General features: G+C 41.7%; 1 protein-coding gene across 1 annotated transcript; it reads right to left on the reverse strand.

Annotated features, from left to right (window-relative positions):
* Positions 1 to 19,910: 19,910 nt before the first annotated feature.
* Positions 19,911 to 21,886, reverse strand: LOC137633665 (zinc finger protein OZF-like). Its single transcript, XM_068365916.1, has 2 exons — positions 21,744 to 21,886; positions 19,911 to 21,502 (listed from the first exon to the last, which is right to left on the reverse strand). Exon 2 carries the CDS (start codon positions 21,483 to 21,485, stop codon positions 20,514 to 20,516), a length of 972 nt encoding a protein of 323 aa, XP_068222017.1. The 5' UTR covers positions 21,486 to 21,502; positions 21,744 to 21,886; the 3' UTR covers positions 19,911 to 20,513.
* Between the last annotated feature and the right edge of the window lie 2,982 nt (positions 21,887 to 24,868).

Raw genomic sequence — 24,868 nt, forward strand, 5'->3', positions numbered from 1 at the left:
TCGCCATCTGCTTTTCTTACCGTCCATTTCAGCAAAGAAGAGTCATATCTACAGATATCTTTAAACTGTGGTTGATCAATGGTAACAGAACTTCGAAAGCAGTCCCCCTGCGGGAGGTCGTTTTCCTGTTTTCGCCGTCTGCTTTTCCTACCGTCCATTTCAGCAAAGAAGAGTCATATCTACAGATATCTTTAAACTGTGGTTGATCAATGGTACAGAACTTGGAAAGCAGTCCCCCTGCGGGAGGTCGTTTTCCTGTTTTCGCCATCTGTTTTTCCTACCGTCCATTTCAGCAAAGAAGAGTCATATCTACAGATATCTTTAAACTGTGGTTGATCAATGGGACGGAACTTGGAAAGCAGTCGCCCTGCGGGAGGTCGTTTTCCTGTTTTCGCCATCTGCTTTTCCTACCGTCCATTTCAGCAAAGAAGAGTCATATTTCTGTACACGTGGTTTTTGGTTATCAATTTAGTTTTTAAGTACTGTATAATGAATCTTTTTTTTTATTGCCATTAATTCTTATCCTATCTGGGAGCCTTCGTATATCAGCGTCCAATTCCTACAGCGTGGACTAACGATGGACATCCCCCATAACCTATCCTACAAGCCGTGTCCTTTCCCTAATATCGCAAGAGGGTCTGCCACTCTCTTTTATTCTTCTGTACTTCTCTTCCTCCCTATTTCTTAAATCTTTCCCATCCCGAGTACCTGCCTTTGAGCTCTAAACTGGATTGTATCCAGGGGTACTCTTCCTTTCCCCATATTCCCCACTTCCCTTTTCTTATTATTATTAGCCGTGTCCTTACCTACTTACCTAACAGGGAGGGGGGGGGGTGTTACCCCCATTACACTGTAGGTGGCCTCTATCATACATACACCCCCTCTCCCTCTGTCTGGAGACATTGAAGTCTGGGACCAGCACGTCCTATATTTAGTCTACTGTATTGCAATATTCAAGACTCACAGTTGCCTCCAGACAAAATACTATTCTTTTGTGCTGAGGAACTTTTGTTTCTAATATTGGAAACTCATCTGAGCTCCTTAAACTACTTATAAGAAGACAACAATTTCGAAAAGTGACGTTGTCCCTAGCTCCAACTACGCCCGCTTCAAATCGTGTGAATGAGAACACCAGGAAAAATCAATTTTAAAAATAGATATAAATAAAATTTAAATATATAATTATTATTAGTTATTGTATTTTTATATCAAAATGATTTTCTAAGAATATCATACAATTTCATGAATGAGTTATTGAGTTTTTATATAAAAATACCAGATCCTCAAAATGCTTGTTAGAAATCCAGTGGTGTTTTTGAAATGGTTTTCTTACATTTGGATTTTGGCGAAGCTAAAAGTAAAAATTAGATTCATTCTTGACGGGTAAAGTGCATTTAAATGCTCTTACCTCTAAAATGGGTAAATCCATATTAATATTGTCCTATTCCAGCTGTTACCAAGTTGTGGAATGATCTTCCTAATCGGGTGGTTGAATCAGTAGAACTTCAAAAGTTCAAAGTTGGAGCAAATGCTTTTTTGTTGACTAGGCGGACATGAGTCTCTTTATAGTTTATTTATGACATATTTGTTTTTTATGTTAATAGTTTATATATGACATGTCTGTTTTGACGTTGTTACTTATTTTAGAATGATTCATTGGTAATTTGTTCTCTTCATTTATTTATTTCCTTATTTCCTTTCCTCACTGGGCTATTTTTCCCTGTTGGAGCCCCTGGGCTTGTAGCATCTTGCTTTTCCAACTAGGGTTGTAGCTTGGATAGTAATAATAATAACAGTGTATATCTGTAGCATAGTTAGAACACTTAAGAACTTTTTGTTATAGCTGGGGAGCTAATATCTTCATATAAATGTGTTTAAAGCTGTCAAGGCTAATGAATCAACAGCCAGGATAGATGATATAGCAGTAATATAGATAATGCATTATAAGTCTCATCCATATGTCAGAATGCGCTGTTTCCTCTTTAAGAGGGTTTTTAAAATAGGTTCCTGGGAGAAACAACTCCGTCACATGTCGGTCAGTTCATCCAAGTGAATCGAGTCTTATAATAATCTCTTTTGGGCTCAATCCATGACGTGCTGATGGAAAGTTCCTTCAGTATACCCTTAGGAAGCTACTGAAGGAACCTTCCATCAGGACGTCATAGCTATGACGTGCTGATGGAAGGTTCCTTCAGTATACCCATAGGAAGCTACTGAAGGAACCCTCCATCAGGACGTCATAGCTATGACGTGCTGATGGAAGGTTCCTTCAGTATACCCATAGGAAGCTACTGAAGGAACCCTCCATCAGGACGTCATAGCTATGACGTGCTGATGGAAGGTTCCTTCAATATACCCTTAGGAAGCTACTGAAGGAACCTTCCATCAGGACGTCATGGCTTGAGCCCAAAAATAGATTTTTCGCTTCGCTCAAAATCCGTTAATTATTCTGCCCAACAACCATAGATGAATTCTGATAAAATAGTAGTGTTTACAGGATATTCCACATGGTGTACTGTAGGCCTTACTAAGCTTTGGTTTCGCATTTTGAAATAATCTCATTTGTCGCTTCAGTCCTCTATTTCAGTTTGCTATGCAGCTCACGTTGTTCAAAATGAATCGATATTTGTGCCTCCATTCTTTCTGGGAAATTACCCCTCTGCTGACAGCGAGAAACCTCAGAGCCGAGCGACAGGAACAGCGATGTCTCCTCCACGTACTCATTGGCGGGACGGTACGTACAGGAGACATACCTATTCCTTAAGCGAAGTATTACGTAGTTAAAACGACCCCTTTGGTTATTGATGTGCCGTTGATGGTATCTGTGCTCTTTTATTTGCAAGCCAAAAACTTCCGATTGTGTTCATGACGAGTGACATTCCAGCTGGATATCTTGGTCGATTTTCATTCATGCATCGTTGGCTGCGAAGGGTCGTCCTAATAAGGGACTACTGTTAATTGCCAAAAGCTTCTCCTACTCCAGAGGTGCTGAATGGAAGATAAAATGGGTAGGGAAGAAGCTCTGACTGACCTAGGGTGGTTATCTTCCCCCCCTCAGAGGAGACAAAGTTTTTATAGCAGCAAGACCCAGTGAGTCGAAGGGACTGTTTTGGGAGCGGGTGGACTTTGAGGGGGAGAGCCAGATTAAATCTTAGTTTTCAGGGGTGGAGAAGACTGACGAGGAATAGATTAGCTTCACAGAGAAAGAGATAGGCAAGAGTTATACATTCACATGATAGGTTGGAATGAGAATAGGGAATCTGCTGTGAAGAGCCTGTGATACTCGGGACCAGAGAGCAAAGTATGGCCCTCACAGAAAAGGTATAGAAAAAATCTAAAACCAGATTCTTAAACCTTCAAGTGCTTTACTAGACAAGGGAATCTGTAAAGCTCGCTCACTCTCTTCGCTAACGCCAAGATAATCATTGACAAGGGAGTCTGTAGATATCACTCACGCTCTTCACCAAAGCCAAGACAATCATTGACAAGGGAGCCTGTAAAGCTCGCTCACTCTCTTCGCTAACGCCAAGACAATCATTGACAAGGGAGTATTAAAGCTTCCTCACTCACTTCACCAACTCTAAGACAATCATTGACAAGGGAGTCTGTAAAGCTCGCTCACGCTCTTCACCAACGCTAAGACAATCATTGACAAGGGAGTCTGTAAATCTCACGTCCTCTCTACACCAACTCTAAGACAATCATTGACAAGGGAATCTGTGAAGATCTCTCTCTCTCTCTAAACCAACTCTAAGACAATCATTGACAAGGGAGTCTGTAAATCTCACGTCCTCTCTACACCAACTCTAAGACAATCATTCATAATGGAGTCTGCAAAGATCGCTCACGCTCTTCACCAGAAAGCTAAAGATTATCACAAGAAGGGAACTAAAGGAGAGGTTTTCTGGTAGACACTTCTGGTCAAGATTGACCAAGAGTTGTACCTATAAAAAGCTCCTTTTGCTCAATATATTACTTAACCAAAAAATTTCCAAGGATTAACTCATCACTTTGACTGATGATGTTTTATCCTGGACATTATTTCTATGTAAATATTCATCAAAACAAAGCAATTTGATGATAATTGATGAGTTACTTTCATTTGTTATTATTTTCAACATTGAATCAATGATAACATTTGGCCAAACACGGGCTCTTTCTTAAAAAATCCCACAAGAGTTTTCCTTCTCTTTCTCTTCTCTGCATCTCATGTAAGTTAGCATAATTCTGATCTTTCTGGCCTTGGTTTAATTGTAGAACAATTATTTAATAAATTTATTACTCCCAAAAGCGTCAAACAAAGTTACATATTAGCAGTTACATACAGTACATCAGAAATCAACAGAAAAAAGAAAAATTACAGCATTGAATCATCAGTTACAAAAATAACATATATGAGATCGTATTCCCTTATCACAACAACTGCAACAGACAGTTTAGCAGCCACCAGAGTGTGGATGACGAGTCAAAACTACGTCTAGGTGGTCATCTTTGAGTAAATATTGGCAGGTTTGAAGTAAATTTTGTCCCTGATGTAACAGATTCCTGACAGTGGGGCAATGAAGGCAGTAGTGTTCAAGGTTATTGGTATAAGCAAGGTTACACAGTTTACATGAGGTGTAGTGTGGTATATCTAGTGTCTGTCCAACTTTATCCTGGCACTTAAGACATTTTCCTATGCACCATGAGTCCACGTCGCCGGTACTTGTGACGGCTCTGCAGAAAGTTATCATGATGTTGTATGGAAACACTAGTGCCCCTCTCTGCATCCCTACGCTGTACAGTACAGGCAAAAGCTGCTGAATATATTTTATCGTTTAAGGCAGCAAAGTGACGGCTCAACATTTCTGTCATCAAGGTCCACCGTGCAGGCAGCTTTAGCGAGACTATCCACCATGTCATTCCCAGCAAGCCCAATATGGGAGGGCATCCACATGAAGGACACGACAAGCGAGGCATTGTAAGCAGCAGCGAGTTGACACAATATGTCTCACACAACACGGCCACAGCTGGGCCTTGAAGATGTCAGTGCCTGGAGTGCAGATTTGGAGTCACAGATCACCAATCCATTCACATTTCTTCTAACAAGTAGAGTTACTGCATCCCATATACCTTGAAGTTCGCAATAAGTGGAACTGGATGAGTTTGGCAACCTGCGACCATGCCACCCACCCTCAGGAGATTCTAAAGTGGGGGAGAACATAGCACATGCTGCACTTCCATCTGCCTGTACTGAGCCGTCAACGTAGATGTGGTGTCCTGCAGGAACTGAAATTGACACTTTGGATATTGTTTCCAAAACCAGCTGCTTCTGTAGACTGGTATGGGCATCTTTAGAGGTTGGTGTGAAAGTGACAGTAGGAATAGGAACCCGCCATGGTGGCAAATCTTGGATGACTGCTTGCTCAGGTACACCGATATCAAGGTGTCGAAGATTTTCACATGCTGCCCTAACTAGGTTATGGCCCCCTGGCCGGAGTTGAGGTCTTGGTGCATTTTCGTCAAGTGATGCTCTGAGGACAGCAGAGAAGTTTGGAGTAAATTGTGGAGAGTGTAGACATTTAACAGAAAACAAAGTTACATTGGCATAAATTCTCTCTATTAATGGAGGTAACATGAGTTCAGTCTGCATGTTGACTATCCGAGTGGAAGGAGGGCATCCTAGGATAAACCTCATTACTCTATTTTGGAACAGTTCTAGAGGTTGTAATGCCTGTCTGGGTAATTGAATTAAAGCAGGAGATAAATAGTCAACAACTGACCTTAGGAAGAGGATATAGAGGGTTTTAGCCACGGGGATAGATATACTTATGGCCCTGGTGGCAAGCCACTTGATGGGAGTGAAGCAAGGCTCCAGTCAATCAGGAAGGTTTTTCACCATGGGGTGGATTCGTTGTCGGGCAGGTATAGCAGGGGTGACCCTGACTGGTGCACCTAGATATGTATGCTTTGTGCAGTGAGGTATATTATTCCCACCCATAATGAACACTGGCAGGTCTCGGAGATTCCGTGCAGAGAAGATTCTGTTTTTTTCTGGGGAGAGTATGAGGCCACAGGAGGTACAGGACCTGTAGAAGTCTTGAAGGACACGCTGAAGGTCTCGAGGGGTAGTGGAGTGGATGCAGACATCATCAGCATAGCAGGTTACAGTGGTTTCAGGGATAGCAGGGAGGAGAGACCGTACATGGTGCATAAGAATATTAAAAAGAAATGGGCTCAATACACCGCCCTGAGGTGTGCCAAGCTCAAAATTTCCATAGGAGCTACATGCAACCTTAAAGAAAACACGTGATTTTCAGTTACTGAGATAGCCGTTTATCCACTTCAGAAGGTTTCCTCTGACACCAAATTCGACAAGCCGATCAAGAATTATATCCCTGTTGGCTATATCAAAAGCACTTTTGAGGTCAAGGAAGGCAACTGCACTGTTGGAGGACAATCGGGAGTAGAGTTCAGCTAAACAGTGATGAGTACTCCTCTGTGGAAGAAAGCCATACAAATGGGGAGAAAGTTTTTCTTGTAACCGGTACATTAGCTCAAACACTGTACTAAAACATGAGGTGAGGGAGATAGGCCGGTATTTATCAGTTCCAGGCTTTGGGATAGGAATAATTGTGTTAATGGTCCAAGCAGCAGGTACATATCCATGTTGGTAGCAAAGATTAGACAACTTTAGAAGAGGATTTCCAGGAACCTTCTGGAGGAGACGAAGCACTTGATAAGTAAGGCCATCATCTCCAGGAGCAGAATTTTCATTTCCCATAACAGCACGTCGCAGCTCACCCTCGGTGATCAGCTCTTTGTCCTCCTCGTCTGATTCCAACGTTGCAGCCATCAGACGAAGGTTGCGTAAATTGCTCTGGGAAGAAAGTGCTTCTTGGATTCGTACAGGGAGATTACTGGACTGTGACTGGGTTGACCAAGTAATCCTCTTTGATCAGCTCTTTGTCCTCCTCGTCTGATTCCAACAATGCAGCCATCAGACGAAGGTTGCGTAAATTGCTCCGGGAAGAAAGTGCTTCTTGGATTTGTACAGGGAGATTACTGGACTGTGACTGGGTTGACCAAGTAGTGATGAGATCCTGGGCATATGCTTGTGGACTGTGATGAAGTGCACATGTGGTTTTTTTCATGACAGTCCTTTTGATGAGATGCCACATGATCCCAACGCTAGTCTGGTGGTTAATTAGGTCAGTGTATTTATACCACGACTCGGTGTAGACACGCTTCTGGAGAGCAACTAAATCATCCATCGCCTGCTGATATTGAAGTAGATGATTAGGTGCCGGTTGTGTCTGAAAGGCAAGGTCAGCCTCGGCCGCAACTCTCTCTGCTTGCTTAATGCGTTGATCCAAGGTCCAAGCATGGGCAACAAGATGACTTTTAATGTGAGGTCTGACAATATATAGTTGATAGAAGTCATGAGTAGCTTTTACCAAAGAATTATACAGGTGTTCTGGAGAGTTTATCAGAGGTAGGTAGGACAGAGATGTATGAAATGTATGTTGAGCAGTACTTGGGTGGAATGATGATGCGGTTACGATGATAGGGGTCACTTGGGTGAGTCTGTATTGCGTGCTGTAGACATAGGCATGGTGAGAAAAGAGCGAGGGAACTGAATGACAGGAGACATGTGATGCTACGAGCCCAGATGTAAGGATATGATCAAGAGTGCCCCCACCCTCAGATGTGTGTGGCACCACCTGTATCCCAACGAGTTAAATGGTAACGATGGATGTAGTTGAGCAGAGGTACTCCACTGTGGTTGGGAATCGGAGAGACATCACCTAGATCTGGGTGTCTGGCATTGAAATCACCCATGTAGATCATGCCTAGGTTTGTAGGTGTAGGAAGTGCTGAGAGGTTAATTAAGCCAGGGACAAGGTATATACAATGCATAATCGAATATGACCATCACCTATCTTAACCTGAAAAAGTTGGAAGGTCATGTTAATATCTGCTGATGAGCGAAGGAGTTGATGAGGGAGAGTAGAGTGGATGTAAGTGAGAAGACCATTCCTGACATGTTGTACATATGAAACATAACCGGAGAGTGTTGGAGCTTCATCACCTGGTTGAGCACCGCCAGGGAAGGCTTCTTGATTAAATTTTACTTGTGGGTGATGACAATAAACATATGTCCTGAGTGCATTGAGTCTGGAGTATTGTCTAATTCCAAGGGCATTCCATGAAAGGACATGTAGTTGCATGAGTCTAGCGAAGTTTACCCTTAACGCTGCGAGAGACAGGTCGAGCATGTACCGGAGGATTAGCACTGTTAGATGGTGCACCAAGTGTATGAGACTGAGCTGGCAGGAGGCCACTGACCCTTTCAAGACAAGAGGCAACAGTATCTAGCCTCTCAGTAAGTGGGGCAACAGAGGTTATGAGAACTTGTTGTGCCTTGACTAGTGTGTCGAGGTTACTTGCTGAACGATCAGGCTATCGAAGCGTGCATCAATAGCATCAAAGCGTGTTGTAGTGCTGTACAGTGCGATTCCAAGGCAGCAACAGCCTTACGAAGTTTTGAAATTTCAGCTGATTCAGGAGGGCGTAACGAGGAGGTTGACACTGGTTTTGGTGGTGGTGTCGGTGGAAGTGACTGCGTGGCAGCGCGCGACCAAACATTAACTCCTGCTTCACCGCAACGAGGGCATTTCCAATGCACAGTCTCTAGAGTTGATGATGATTCTGACAATGAGGTGGAAGCATCAGTAACAGGTTTGCGGTATGGACAGGTGCGTGTGGAATGGGCTGCAGCACACCAGGCACAATTAGGTGAGGCAGAGCAATATCGGGAGATATGGCCAGTACCCCAGCAGTTGAAACAGTTGGGCTGATCATCCTTCATCCTGCGTCATTCACGAGGAGGGAGGCAAGGGAGGAAGGAAAACTCATAAATGGATGGCGGTGGTTCTAGTAGACTCCATGTGATGACAATGCGATTAATGGGGTTCCCATTTTGAAGAAATCTTCGTGCACTGTATACACCAGGCAGTTCCTTAGCAAGGTTAGGGTCTGCTTCAATAGGGTAACGAGTAATGAGATATGTTAAATACTTACGGGGTCTATCTATTGAATCTTGAATATCCAGGCTTATGGACAGAAATTCACCACCCTTCACCCTGCCAATAATGTCCTTACGACTCCTTGCAATATATGCATATTTAGATGTGATAGCAGACATCTTCACCTCTGCCAGTTCTGTATCAAGATTGAAGGTTTTGTTTACTTCACTCAGCAGGTGTAGTTTAGTGTCAGTGCTCAAATTTTCTTTGAAGACCAACCTAACATATTCATCACGGGGAGCAAAAGCTCGGGTGGCAGAGGAAGCACGTCATGTAGGGGGCTGAGGCAGAGTGACATCACTCTTTTGTCTAGTGAAAGACTCTTGACATTTGGATGTTTTAGCAGCAGGAGACTGTAGAGCACTGCTAATATCTGACCCATAATCCACTGGGCGCTTCATGGGGGTATTAGCAACGGTACTGGAGGGCTTATGAGGAAGAGATTGTGTGAGTGATGGCCAATGAGTATGAGTCATATCTACATCCTCATCATCAGTCAGTTGCAGATCATTTTCGACCAACGAAACAGAGGCTGGTCCGGAGTAATCCATTACTAGAAGCCGCAACCCTTTCACGTCATACATACACTGCACATGCGCGAACTGAGGCGCCGCCGACCAAGTGGGTATGCCACGGGGTGTGAGTTTTTATATCGTAACTACAGACTATAAAAGTCCTATATACACACTGTTGTTACTACAATGGCCACTGAGTCTTACTGTAACTTATATAACACGGTGAAAGGTTTAGTATCACTAGAACTTGCACAAAAACTCATTATATAGAGAGCCCACACAAAGCGTGTCTACGAACCGAGAAAATCTCAAGAAAACTCATCATATAGAGAGCTCACGCAAAGCGTGTCTACGAACCGAGAAAGTCTCAAGAAAACTCATCATATAGAGAGCTCACGCAAAGCGTGTCTACGAACCGAGAAAGTCTCAAGAAAACTCATCATATAGAGAGCTCACGCAAAGCGTGTCTACGAACCGAGAAAGTCTCAAGAAAACTCATCATATAGAGAGCTCACGCAAAGCGCGTTTATGAGCCGAGAAAGTCTCAAGAAAACTCATTATATAGAAAGTCTCAAGCAAGATGGCATTTACTATGTGAAACGGGAATATTTGTTGACCTTTGCAGCTTAAAAACACAGATATGCGAGTTAGATGAAACTCACCCTAGGCCAAAATTCGACTTACGAACAGCTTCTTGAACCGTATTAAGTTTGTAAGGTGAGGGCTTCCGGTATACTGTACCGTTCAATACGCGTATCAAGAGCCGGTCAGAAGGTCTTGACCTGGACACGAAACAACCAGTGGCCAACGCAGGCAGCCTTGCTCTTAGTTCACTACGTGTATCAAGAGCCGGTCAGAACGTCCTGACCTGGACACGAAACAACCAGTGGCCAACGCAGTATCGCTCTAAGTTCACTACGTGTATCAAGAGCCAGTCAGAAGGTCTTGACCTGGACACGAAACAGCCAGTGGCCAACGCAGTCTCACTCTAAGTTCACTACGTGTATCAAGAGCCAGTCAGAAGGTCTTGACCTGGACACGAAACAACCAGTGGCCAACGCAGTCTCGCTCTTAGTTCACTACGCGTATCAAGAGCCGGTCAGAAGGTCCTGACCTGGACATGAAACAACCAGTGGCCAACGCAGTCTTGCTCTAAGTAGTCCCGCCAAATGCATTCGTGTAATTCGGATATTGTACCCTGTTCTCGCCGACTCCACCTAATTAAGACGAAGATGACTGTACAGATGAAATAATACCGGTACAAATACTGTGGTCAGCGACATACGTTGATTGGTTGGTTCAGATTGCCCGGCTTTTACAGCCGAGCAGGGCTTCTTGGCACGAGGCAATAGCCCCCTAAGTGCACACATAGTGTGCTCTCTGTACATGAAGCTGCTCCGCGGCAGGAGTCAAAGTATTTCTGGAGCCTTTGTAGGGTGACGGCCAGATCCCGTAGAAAACGGGAATATTCTGAACTGTGGCCGTCGTTCTAAAAACGATTTTGGCAGGAGAAGCTAACTTAAAAAACCCACCTGACCTATGCTAAAAGCCGTGTCCTTACCCAGGGGGGCTGCGCCCCCCCGGACCCCCCCTTACACAACATATTTAAGATCCGTAGACCATTTCCAAACGTTTTTATTCTATACAAGATAACAGTCGGAGCGATAATAAGCAAATTAGGACGCTTGGCCGTAACGCTACAAACTACCCGTATTTCTTATTGTAACTGAACACTATTTCAGGCAACCAGAGTACAACATGGCGATTCAAGACCCGGAAAGTAGGCACAGTCGCTCAGCCTCCCCCCCCCAAAAAAAAACCCCAGGATACAACTGGAACCGAAAAGAAAAGTTCTAGGAATAGATAAGAGTCCCAGTAAAGTAGAAGAGACTGGGAGAGGAGAGAAGGAATTTACAGTAGTTCAAAGCGAAAAACATATCCCTGCTCTAGGGGAAAGGGCAGCTAGGGGAGGAAACAGGGAAACAGAGACTTAAGAACAAGGGAAGGAATATTCAATAGGGCACAAATTTCAGAGACAAGGCGGATAACTAGGGGAATGAGTTTATCCAAGGGGAGGGAATCTGCTAGTTGAAGGAGAAAGGTCTTGAATGGGACATGAGAAGTGAGAGGCCCAGAAAATCTCACCCCACAGCTATTCCGCAGTGAATGCCTCGGTGATCTTGACATGAAAACTTGATTAGAAAAGAGGAGACGTAATGCTGCGAATGGAAGACGACGAAGACGACGAAGACGAAGACGAAGACGAAGACGACGACGACGACGACGAAGACGACGAAGACGATGACGAAGACGATGACGAAGACGAAGTCGACGACGAAGACGATGACGAAGACGAAGACGACGACGATGACGAAGACGAAGACGAAGACGACGACGAAGACGAAGACGAAGACGAAGACGAAGAAGACGACGACTCGTCGTCGTCTTTGTCGTCTTCGTCGTCGTCGTCTTCGTCGTCTTTTTCAAGTAGGCTGAGGAAGGGACAGAGAGACGATCTGAACGGATGCAAGCACCCTTATTATTATTGTACTATGAAGTGGAAGTTGCGGCTAATATCCAGATTGAGATGCACACGCATGCACCCCCTCTCACTGGAGTATGGCTACTCCCTCTCCCCCTATCCAAGGGAGGGAGATCTAAGCGTGACCAAAGATATTGATCCTTAGTCCACCTAAGTGACCTCTCCCAGCCTCTTCTACTCACTGGGACTCACTACTATAAAAGCTATAAAAGCTTTTCTCTACAACTAAAATTTTATTCTAGTTCCGTGAGACGAGGGGGGGGGGTGTGCATGGTGACGGCTATGCCCCATAACTCCCCTATTTTCAACTGTATCACTAAGAATACCGCAGTCTAATGGTGGTCACCCCCATTAGATAACTATAGTCAATTTCTTTTAGCGATGCAGATTTGCACCGACTCGCAGCGGTGCCCTTTTAGCTCGGAAAAGTTTCCTGATCGCTGATTGGTTGGACGAGATAATTCTAACCAATCAGCGATCAGGAAAATTTTCCGAGCTAAAAGGGCATCGCTGCAAGTCGGTGCAAATCTGCCTCGATAAAAGAAATGGACTATAGGCTTAAAGGTTAGGTTAGGTGGGGGGAAATTTAGGTTGGGTGGTGTTCTACAACCGTCTTTATGCAAAGGCTCTGAGCCTGGTTTTTAGGGTGCTTTAACACCCTCTTGCCATGACCTTTTATTAGAAAAAATTGACTTCTTTGCAATCACGATTAGAGCCTTTGTATATCAGTGGCCAGTTCCCAGCGCGTGGATTAAAAATGGACATCAACTAACAAACTTTCCCCCCTAACCTAACCTACAAGCCATGTCCTTACCTACTTACCTAATGGGGGTGGGCTAACACCCTCCTGCGACCCCGCCCCCTTACACTGCCGTATTCTAAGTTAGAAATAATAATACATACACGTAGCCGCTATCATACAACCACCCATTAGGCCCTCACGTTCTTTGGGCTGAGAGACTTCCGAAGAGTACGCTCTTTTGCACCTCTTGGTTAACCGGCTACGTCGGCCAAAACTACCTTTGGGGGCTAAGACCGCTGGTCTAAGAGCCTTCCCGCCCAGAGCAAAACTTCTTGGTAATTTGGGTGTGGACTTAGGACTATAAAGCGCGAAGTAGGAGACGATGAATGGAGAATTATTGAATTAAAAGCTCAAGACGGAGACGACCGGCGAAATCTAACCGAGGCCCTTTGCGCCAATAGGCGTAGGAGGAGATGATGATGATGATGTGTGTTGATAACTATCTCTACATTAACAGACCTTTCAATAGGCCCATTTTAAAAAAAGCAGGATACTATAAGCCTAAAGGCCCCAATTATGTCCATTGTGAGTCCCAAATCCAGTAAATGAAAATAATAAATATGAAAATATCACAAAAAGATTTTAAGGTTAATAAAAAATATTTTATTTTTATATTTTAAAAATGTTCCTTAGAAAGTTTTTTAAATATATTGGAAGGATTATTGAATGTTTATATAAAGATTCCATTTCTGAAGATTCAGGACAAAAATATGAAGCTGTTCTTTTAGATTTCAAATGTATACAGTACATCAAAAAATAACAATAATGCATTATTAGTTTTGCAAGGTAAAGGGAATTTTATACCCTTCCTATGGAAATCCTATGCAGGAACATCTCTACGAGGGTCATCCTTAACAGCTCCTGACAGGAGATCCTGGAAGTCCTGTCACCAATGAGTACAGTCATATTGGGTCACAATTCATTCCAGAAGACCTGTAGGATCGTCTCTCAATCTTAATTGATCGAAATGAAATTGGAGTGACCTCGTTATTCAATGCTTTTATCTTGATCCTTTTCATGTATAGGGGTGTATGTATGATAGCCGCCGCCTGTATGTATGATTACGGCTAACTTCGAATACGCAACTGTTAGCTCTTGAATTCAAGCTTGCATACCACGAATACTGCAATACTGTAGACTACGCTAACGAAATCTAGGCACAAGTAGTACGAATTCAAACTGCTTCAAGAGAGGCCTTGCGTTGCTGTTAAATAGCTTTCTCTGCCCTTCGAATGATCAGAGTTAGAAGATGTTTGTTAGAATTAAAAGTTAAAATGGTAGAGCCTTTCATTTAAAATGTATCGTGCTTATGTATTACTAACTGTCTCCTCCCGTTCATCAGGCACTCTACCTCTCGCCGACCTTCGAGTTGGCCATGCAGACGTTCGAGCAGGTGAAGACGATCGGCACTCTTTGCAAGGACATCACGATCAGAGTGGCCGTCAAGGGAGAGATGGGTAAGCGTCCTTCAGTTTTGTATTCTATTGTACATAATAATCTCCTGCCCTTTTAAGCTACATTTTGCTCAATGTCTCCAGACGGGATAAGAATTAATGGCAATAAAAAAAGAGGGATGGCGGCCACCTGTATGTTTGATTACGGCTAACTTAGAATAAGCCATTGTAAGGGGGTTCGCAGGGGGGCGTTAGCACCTCCCCGTTAGGTAAGTAGGTAAGGACACGGCTTGTAGGCTTGGTTATGGGCGAAAGTTTAGGCTAGTTGATGTCCATTTTTAACGAACGCGTGAGGAACTGGCCGCTGATGTACAAAGGCTGCGTTACCTCATTAATCAGTGCTTTTGTCTTAATCCTTTTCATGTATTTGTTGACGATGTAATCAAGGGACTAGAATGAGTAAGAGTACGCATAAACTGACAACATTGTTTTTTGGGCTCAGTCCATGACGTCCTGATGGAAGTTCCTATAGGGTAGCTTCCTTGGGTATATTTGACTATGGAAGTTCCTATAGGGTAGCTTCCTTGGGTATATTTGACTACAGTGATATTCCCAGAGAATATATCTTAAAGTATCCAGAATTCTAACTCCTGGAGCAAATATCCCTAAATAAATTTAACCAGGGATATTGCATAATATCAGAGGATGTATTCTTGACACGCCACATAGCAATCTACACCCCGAACAGAATTAACACTTCGAGGGGTCAAAGTGGCAAGAAAACAAAAAACGAGAATGAAAGGAGAGCCGTTAATAAGGCACCTCTCCTATCTCGCTTCGAGTGCGTACATAGCGCCGCCGACCGCGCCATCGCTCAAAATCCGTTTTCTGATCAAACAGCCACGTGGAGTCGACCAGCTTGAAGTAATTCACGGATCTCAACGTCATGAAACAGCTCATCTTAAGTCTGTATTTACTTCAATATGTTGAACTAAAAAAAGCACTCCAAGATTGCATACTTCTGCCACGGCAGCTCATATCTCGAATCCGGCTTGCCTTTCCCAGAATCAGTTTAGATCGCAGGCATATGTGAAGTCTGTCTGACAACCACGTGCAAAATTGGGGTTTAAGTTAGGGTTAATTCGGTCGACCTTTTGCTCCACCTTGACCTTTGACCTAAGACTTTCAAAATTGAATCCTTTCTACACCTCAAATGATTAATTCGGTCGACCTTTTGCTCCACCTTGACCTTTGACCTAAGACTTTCAAAATTGAATCCTTTCTACACCTCAAATGATTAATTCGGTCGACCTTTTGCTCCACCTTGACCTTTGACTGAGGACTTTCAAAATTGAAGCCCTTCCACGTCTCAAAGGGTTAATTCAGTCGACCTTTTGCTCCACCTTGACCTTTGTCTGAGGACTTTCAAAATTGAATCACTTCCACAAACAGACAAGTGATCAAATAGAGACGAAAACATTATTATACTCATTTGGTCTACTTTTGAGCTGGCCTGTTTTTTCTCTATGAAGACTGAAAAGAACGACACGTGCTTTTACATCCGTAATAATCTCGGTTAAAATGTTACTAGAAATGACATTAATCATCTCTTGCAATTCTTTATATATTTGACTTGCACCTTGTTCTTTGCAAAGAGCTGTTCAGAGATAGGATCCTATCTTGTTAATCACCGAGTGACAGAAAGAAAATGGTCACTCCCAAGGTTGATCAAAGCTTTCGCTGTGTCCCCTGAACGGCAAGTTGCGAGAAGCTAATGTCAATGTAGCGTTGACTGGTGTCTCTTAAGTCGCTCGTTTGCGACAACATCGTCATAACTCAAAAATAGCTATTTTTCAGGAGAGCCATTTTAATCAATTAAAACACTCATATTAATGGATGTCGTTAGGATATAGTGCCTCTAGCAATCAATTTTTTAGCTTCAATTATGACACTTTTGCCAAAAAAAATCAGCATTTGAAGATGAATATGTCTATATGGATAACCCAAAAATACTGTACATTTTTTGAGTTATGACGTCATTGTCACAAGCGAGCGATATATGGATTTCTTAAAATAGAGAGCTTCTGAGAAACATCGTTCATCTTGGTGTCTTTCCCGCTGAGTCTACATGGTCATTCCACTATAATTCATCTTTACAACTCGCTGTTTTCAGTATTAGATAGAGTCCTCGGTCTGAAGTCACCGTGTTGTTCTTCTGAGCTACAGTACTTTCATCATCATTTTTACTTTCATTGTTTCTGTTATTTCTATTACCTGAACATATTTAAAACTAGAGGGGCACTCAGTAGAGAACCTACCTCCACCAGGGCAACTCATTTCTCTAATTAAGTTTAATCCGATCAACCTTTTCCTCAACCTTGACTTTGACCTTTGACCTAATACTTTCAGAATTGAATCACATCCACGTCTCAACATAACAATCTAACATTTTCGTGTACAACTATTTGTTTGCTCTATAGGACACTTGGTATCATACATTTTTCCAAAATTGTCTTTATATTTTTTGGTATAACACCCAACACATTCTCTATCTACCATATGTTCACATTGTATGTTCTCACAAGACATTTGCGCTACACTAGCTTCAATAAAATTTTCCCGTTCTCTATGTGATCCATTTCTTCAATACTCTGATGCAATTTATATTAACATCAAAAGTGATGAGTTTATGTGTTTTTGGGTACGGCTATTCTTTACACAGAAAACCTTTGATATTATCTAACAGATAATCTAACATTTTCAACATTATCTAACATTTTCACTACTCTATGTGTTAAATTGTGGCCAGGAAGTTGTTCATAAACAGACAAAGGGACAAACATCGGGCGAAAACATAACCTCCACTCCAACTTCGTTGCCGGAGGTATATATATCAACATATCAATCCAATGACCGCGGAGGTAGCAGCAGTAGGGGATTTCATTTGCACATGAGCATTGTCTTTAATACATGTTTTTAAACATTAAACTTACCCGCTGGTTATATAAAAATGGCTGTAGTCCCTGACGTCATTTTTATATAACCAGCGGGTAAGTATGTTCAAAAATTTATTTCATTATGAAAATATTATTTTACACTTAATATTTTATTCATTGATCTATTCAAAGTTGTTAAGTAGGAAATTTTTTACTCCTCTATGTACGTATCATTTCTTACGACCCCAAATTCCGACCTAAAACAGTAGCTTTTTACTTAGAATTACTCAGCATTATGAAGCTTCATCTGTGGTGGATAATGTGGGAGGGTTGGGGGCTGTGGCACCCTAGCAGTACCAGCTGAACTCGGTTGAGTCCCTTGTTAGGCTGGGAGGAACGTAGAGAGTAGAGGTCCCCTTTTTTGTTTTGTTTCATTTGTTGATGTCGGCTACCCCCCAAAATTGGGGGAAGTGCCTTGGTATATGTATGTATGTATGTATCAATCCAATAGGACATTATGATGGGAGCCAACTGCGTTGCACCTCCTACACCCCCAATAGTTCTGCCACTGCCTGACGTATACGCAGAGACTAGATGATTAAGTGACCGTCTTGTGACTGTTAACCCTTTTACCCCCAAAGGATGTACTGGTACGTTTCACAAAACTCATCCCTTCACCCCCATGGAAGTACCGGTACGTTCTTGCAAAAAAATGCTATTTAAATTTTTTTTTTCATATTTTTGATAATTTTTTGAGAAAATTCAGGCATTTCTCAAGAGAATGAGACCAACCTGAACTCTCTATGACGAAAATTAAGGCTGTTAGAGCAATTTAAAAAAAAATATACTGCAAAATGTGCTGTGAAAAAAATAACCCCTGGGGGTTAAGGGTTGGAAAGTTCCAAATAGCCTGGGGGTAAAAGGGTTATGTGACCGTCTTCTGACTGTTAAAAGAAGCCACTTGATTTTAGGACTGCCTGATAGAGGACTGTCTTCCATTATGTTGGATAATTTGATGACGATTTTCGTAATCTCCTGAAGTGTCGGAAAACCTTATTCAGTTGTGAAACATATTCTCGTATTTGGGTTATATAAATATAATTGCATTTCAATAGTTTGAGTATAATTAGGGTAAAGAAGAGTATTTTTTTTTTATTAAATATATTTTTCAAAAAATATATAAATAGTATATTTATCACAGTTTTCTGTATGGAAAATACAGTATGATAAGAATTGTATCATCTATGCATGGACAGAATATTGCTGGAATTTCTTACATAACAATAAATTGTTCTAAAAATAATTTGCATTATTTCAAGCAACACAAACTCTAGAGTTCTTCAAAATAGGAGATGACTTCAGTGCGAGCTGTGGCGGCTCTTAGTGAGGAAATGAAAGGATGACGAAGGGAGGCAGTCCCCACTCGTCTGCCTATCAAAGCCCGGCGAAGGGAGGCAGTCCCACTCGTCTGCCTATCAAAGCCCGGCGAAGGGAGGCAGTCCCACTCGTCTGCCTATCAAAGCCCGGCGAAGGGATTCAGTCCCACTCGTCTGCCTATCAAAGCCCGGCGAAGGGAGGCAGTCCCACTCGTCTGCCTATCAAAGCCCGGCCATATTGGAGGATGCGAGCGAACGCTCGATCGTCTCGAAAAGCAAGAAACAAACGGTGTTCTTGAATGGTTTTTCTTGTTCCTTCCATTGCTCCTGAAGAGTCTAAGGCACTCGGAACTAAGATAGTCCCGCAGGACCGTCAGAGAAAACCAAAGCATCGCGTCTTGTGCACAGAGATGTCTCGGAAGGATAGTGTCGTTTCGACCGATGGGTTCCGGGTTTTAGCTACAAATTACAGAACATCCTTAACTTAACTTGATGGGTTCCAAAGAACGGATTTTGAGCGAAGCGAAAGGAATGACCGCCAGAGGGAGTTGGCGCGGTTGTGATACGATAGTAGTAGGGGAACCAGGTCATTTAGAATCAACAAAAAACCTTGCCAGGTCATTTAGAATCAACAAAATCCTTGCCAGGTCATTTAGAATCAACAAAAAACCTTGCCAGGTCATTTAGAATCAACAAAAAACTTCGCTAGGTCATTTAGAATCAACGAAAAACCTTGCCAGGTCATTTAGAATCAACAAAAAACCTTGCCAGGTCTTTTAGAATTAACGAAAAACCTTGCCAGGTCATTTAGAATCAACAAAAAAACCTTGCCAGGTCATTTAGAATCAACAAAAAACCTTGCCAGGTCATTTAGAATCAACAAAAAACCTTGCCAGGTCATTTAGAATCAACAAAAAAACCTTGCCAGGTCATTTAGAATCAACAAAAAACCTTGCCTGGTCATTTAGAATCAACAAAAAACCTTGCTTGGTCATTTAGAATCAACAAAAAACCTTTCCTGGTCATTTTGAATCAACAGAAATATCTTGTCTGGTCTTTTAGAATAAACAAAAAACCTTGCCAGGTCATTTAGAATCAACATAAAACCTTGCCTGGTCATTTAGAATCAACAAAAAACCTTGCCTGGTCTTTTAGAATCAACAAAAAACCTTGCCTGGTCATTTAGAATCAACAAAAAACCTTCCAGGTTATTTAGAATCAACAAAAAACCTTGCCTGGTCATTTAGAATCAACCAAAAACCTTGCCCCCCCCCCCCCCCCTGTGTTCACCTCATTAAAAGCCTAACAGTCTTTTAAGCTTCACCAAAGTCAAGCACCTATTAAAGGCGGAAGTTCTGTATTACGCATAGAAATAAATTAATAAGTTTCATACGATATTTCAAATTGGTAAATTAGATTAATAAAAGGAACATTCTGGTACACAGAACCAATAATACAATCCGCTTGACTTCTTAAGACAATGAAAACTATCGCAATTAAACCAGTCCTTTCAAGTCTTCAAGTCTGTGATTTGAATGGAAGAGTGGAAAAGGACCGGAGGCTCTTCTTCAGCATGTACAAGCAAGTATTCCCCTCCCCGAGGAAGTCCCGCAAGGGGGTTAGCTCCATCGGCGCACTTCTACTGTAGGCATCAGCTCAGGGCCTTTGCGCCCTTCTTTCACCCCTTGGCTTCATACTGTATATGCTTCTCTTTGAAAAGAGATTACAAGATTATTATTCTTCCTCTTTTTCTCCTCTTTATTTCTTGTTCCCAATGTTCCCAATCATCGTCTCCTCGGGAACACTTTCCTCCCTCGGAGAGAAATTTCAGACGAGCTCCGAGAGACATCCCCTCTGAATAAGGACACGCTCCCCCTCCATCACGACGTCTCCACGGTGTGAAACCTCCTATTGTGAGTGGCGACGTTACCCCTGTCTGCGAACCTCCTCCCGCAGACCCCGCACTCGTAAGGCTTCTCTCCCGTGTGGATCCTGACGTGCCTGACGAGATCGGACTTGCGGGCGAACCGTTTCCCGCAGTCATTGCACGAGAAGGGTTTCTCTCCGGAGTGGGTCTTCATGTGCCGCTTCATCTCGCTCGACCGAGCGAAGGCCTTGCCGCATTCCTGGCAGACAGAGGGTTCTTCCTCCGCGTGGACGAACCTCGCGTGCATGGCGACGTGGCCCTTTCGAGAGAACGTCTTCCCGCACTTGTCACAGCTGAAGGGACGTTCCCCCCCGTGCAACTTCAGGTGCTTCCTGTAGCCGGCCCTGCCCGCGAATTCCTCTCCGCACTTGTCGCACCGGAGCTTCAACCCTGCGTGAGACTTCATGTGCCTGTTGAGGTAGTCCTTCAACGGGAAGGACTTGCCGCAATGTTCGCACCCAAATAGCTTCTCCGAAAAGTGGATTTGCATGTGGTTCACTAGGTGGCACTTGACGGCGAAGGCCGAGCCGCATTGGCTACAGGCGAAGGGTTTCTCCCCCGTGTGGGTCCTGATGTGATTCGTCAGGTCGTGCCGGCGGGGGAATGCCTTGCCGCATTCGTGGCAACGGAAGCGTTTCTCCCCGGCGTGCTTGGCGGCGTGCAGCTTGAGGGAGTACCTGTCTCCGAACGCTTCTTGGCAGTACCTACACACGTACGGCTTCCTCTTGGCGGGGATTTCCTCTCGGGCGTCTCTCGGATCTTCCTCCCCGTGGAGTGTCGCTCCGTTGACGAGGACTTCGCTCTCCGATGATTCAACTTCACTCGATTTTGCCTCCGACTCGAATCCCGCGATCGGTTCGAGGGACGTCGATCTATCATCTGTTCCACGTCCGAACGTAGACTGCGTTAATGGATCTTCCTCCATTATGTTTGTCCCAGATTCTGAAGATGATTCAAAAGCCGTTTATGACATCTTTCTCTTCGTAACAGTGTCTTACTGGTAAAAATATTTAACTACTGTACACTTTACAAATCTGTACTGGTCTCTAAGAACACACAAACAAACAAATAGACGAAATGATATATAAAAAAAATTACTTTAATAGACACAATACCAAAAATGTAATGCTATAAATTGAAGTTATTTGGGAAGTTCCGAAGAAATAAGAAAATAATTTAACACCTCGGTGAGTTCCACCATTGACAACAAAGACGAGTCTTCATCCACGAATGACATTGAATTACACCAGTTGAATCCTCTTCATTTATTCAGACTCGGAAGACGAGAAACTTTGCTTCTTCTGGAGGCAAACTGCAATTGATAAAAGGCAATGCAATTAGAGACAATGATATGATTGAATGAATAGACATCATAACAAATTAGATATAAAACTTAAAAGTTCGTTTCAATATCATTAATTGGTAGATCAGATTAAGGAAAGATGAATTAACCATTACTATACAGAACTGAAACTGCAAATCAAAGCACTTGAATTCTCCTTAAATGAATTAATGCAACTATATTATCCCTCTTGAGTTTGTGAAGTGAAATTGAAAAGTATATTATCCCTCTTGAGTTTGTGAAGTGAAATTGAAAAGTATATGATCCCTCTTGAGTTTGTGAAGTGAAATTGAAAAGTATATTATCCCTCTTGAGTTTGTGAAGTGAAATTGAAAAGTATATTATCCCTCTTGAGTTTGGGAAGTGAAATTGAAAAGTATATTATCCCTCTTGAGTTTGTGAAGTGAAATTGAAAAGTATGTTATCCCTCTTGAGTTTGTGAAGTGATATTGAAAAGTATGTTATCCCTCTTGAGTTTGTGAAGTGATATTGAAAAGTATATTATCCCTCTTGAGTTTGTGAAGTGAAATTGAAAAGTATGTTATCCCTCTTGAGTTTGTGAAGTGAAACTGAAAAGTATATTATCCCTCTTGAGTTTGTGAAGTGAAATTGAAAAGTATATTATCCCTCTTGAGTTTGTGAAGTGAAATTGAAAAGTATATTATCCCTCTTGAGTTTGTGAAGTGAAATTGAAAAGTATGTTATCCCTCTTGAGTTTGTGAAGTGAAACTGAAAAGTATATTATCCCTCTTGAGTTTGTGAAGTGAAACTGAAAAGTATATTATCCCTCTTGAGTTTGTGAAGTGAAATTGAAAAGTATATTATCCCTCTTGAGTTTGTGAAGTGAAATTGAAAAGTATATTATCCCTCTTGAGTTTGTGAAGTGAAATTGAAAAGTATGTTATCCCTCTTGAGTTTGTGAAGTGATATTGAAAAGTATGTTATCCCTCTTGAGTTTGTGAAGTGATATTGAAAAGTATATTATCCCTCTTGAGTTTGTGAAGTGAAATTGAAAAGTATGTTATCCCTCTTGAGTTTGTGAAGTGAAATTGAATAGTATATCATCCCTCTTGAGTTTGTGAAGTGAAATTGAAAAGTATATTCTCCCTCTTGAGTTTGTGAGGTGAAATTGAAAAGTATATTATCCCTCTTGAGTTTGTGAAGTGAAATTGAAAAGTATATTATCCCTCTTGAGTTTGTGAAGTGATATTGAAAAGTATATTATCCCTCTTGAGTTTGTGAAGTGAAATTGAAAAGTATGTTATCCCTCTTGAGTTTGTGAAGTGATATTGAAAAGTATGTTATCCCTCTTGAGTTTGTGAAGTGATATTGAAAAGTATATTATCCCTCTTGAGTTTGTGAAGTGAAATTGAAAAGTATATTATCCCTCTTGAGTTTGTGAAGTGAAATTGAAAAGTATGTTATCCCTCTTGAGTTTGTGAAGTGATATTGAAAAGTATGTTATCCCTCTTGAGTTTGTGAAGTGAAATTGAAAAGTATATTCTCCCTCTTGAGTTTGTGAAGTGAAATTGAAAAGTATATTATCCCTCTTGAGTTTGTGAAGTGAAATTGAAAAGTATGTTATCCCTCTTGAGTTTGTGAAGTGATATTGAAAAGTATATTATCCCTCTTGAGTTTGGGAAGTGAAATTGAAAAGTATGTTATCCCTCTTGAGTTTGTGAAGTGATATTGAAAAGTATGTTATCCCTCTTGAGTTTGTGAAGTGATATTGAAAAGTATGTTATCCCTCTTGAGTTTGTGAAGTGATATTGAAAAGTATGTTATCCCTCTTGAGTTTGTGAAGTGAAATTGAAAAGTATATTCTCCCTCTTGAGTTTGTGAGGTGAAATTGAAAAGTATATTATCCCTCTTGAGTTTGGGAAGTGAAATTGAAAAGTATATTATCCCTCTTGAGTTTGTGAAGTGAAATTGAAAAGTATATTATCCCTCTTGAGTTTGTGAAGTGAAATTGAAAAGTATGTTATCCCTCTTGAGTTTGGGAAGTGAAATTGAAAAGTATATTATCCCTCTTGAGTTTGTGAAGTGAAATTGAAAAGTATGTTATCCCTCTTGAGTTTGTGAAGTGATATTGAAAAGTATATTATCCCTCTTGAGTTTGTGAAGTGAAATTGAAAAGTATGTTATCCCTCTTGAGTTTGTGAAGTGATATTGAAAAGTATGTTATCCCTCTTGAGTTTGTGAAGTGATATTGAAAAGTATATTATCCCTCTTGAGTTTGTGAAGTGAAATTGAAAAGTATGTTATCCCTCTTGAGTTTGTGAAGTGAAACTGAAAAGTATATTATCCCTCTTGAGTTTGTGAAGTGAAATTGAAAAGTATATTATCCCTCTTGAGTTTGTGAAGTGAAATTGAAAAGTATATTATCCCTCTTGAGTTTGTGAAGTGAAATTGAAAAGTATGTTATCCCTCTTGAGTTTGTGAAGTGAAACTGAAAAGTATATTATCCCTCTTGAGTTTGTGAAGTGAAACTGAAAAGTATATTATCCCTCTTGAGTTTGTGAAGTGAAATTGAAAAGTATATTATCCCTCTTGAGTTTGTGAAGTGAAATTGAAAAGTATATTATCCCTCTTGAGTTTGTGAAGTGAAATTGAAAAGTATGTTATCCCTCTTGAGTTTGTGAAGTGATATTGAAAAGTATGTTATCCCTCTTGAGTTTGTGAAGTGAAATTGAAAAGTATATTCTCCCTCTTGAGTTTGTGAGGTGAAATTGAAAAGTATATTATCCCTCTTGAGTTTGTGAAGTGAAATTGAAAAGTATGTTATCCCTCTTGAGTTTGGGAAGTGAAATTGAAAAGTATATTATCCCTCTTGAGTTTGTGAAGTGAAATTGAAAAGTATGTTATCCCTCTTGAGTTTGTGAAGTGATATTGAAAAGTATGTTATCCCTCTTGAGTTTGTGAAGTGATATTGAAAAGTATGTTATCCCTCTTGAGTTTGTGAAGTG

The sequence above is a fragment of the Palaemon carinicauda genome, chromosome 43 (assembly GCF_036898095.1).
Source record: "Palaemon carinicauda isolate YSFRI2023 chromosome 43, ASM3689809v2, whole genome shotgun sequence".
In the NCBI taxonomy this organism is placed as follows: Eukaryota; Metazoa; Arthropoda; class Malacostraca; order Decapoda; family Palaemonidae; genus Palaemon; species Palaemon carinicauda.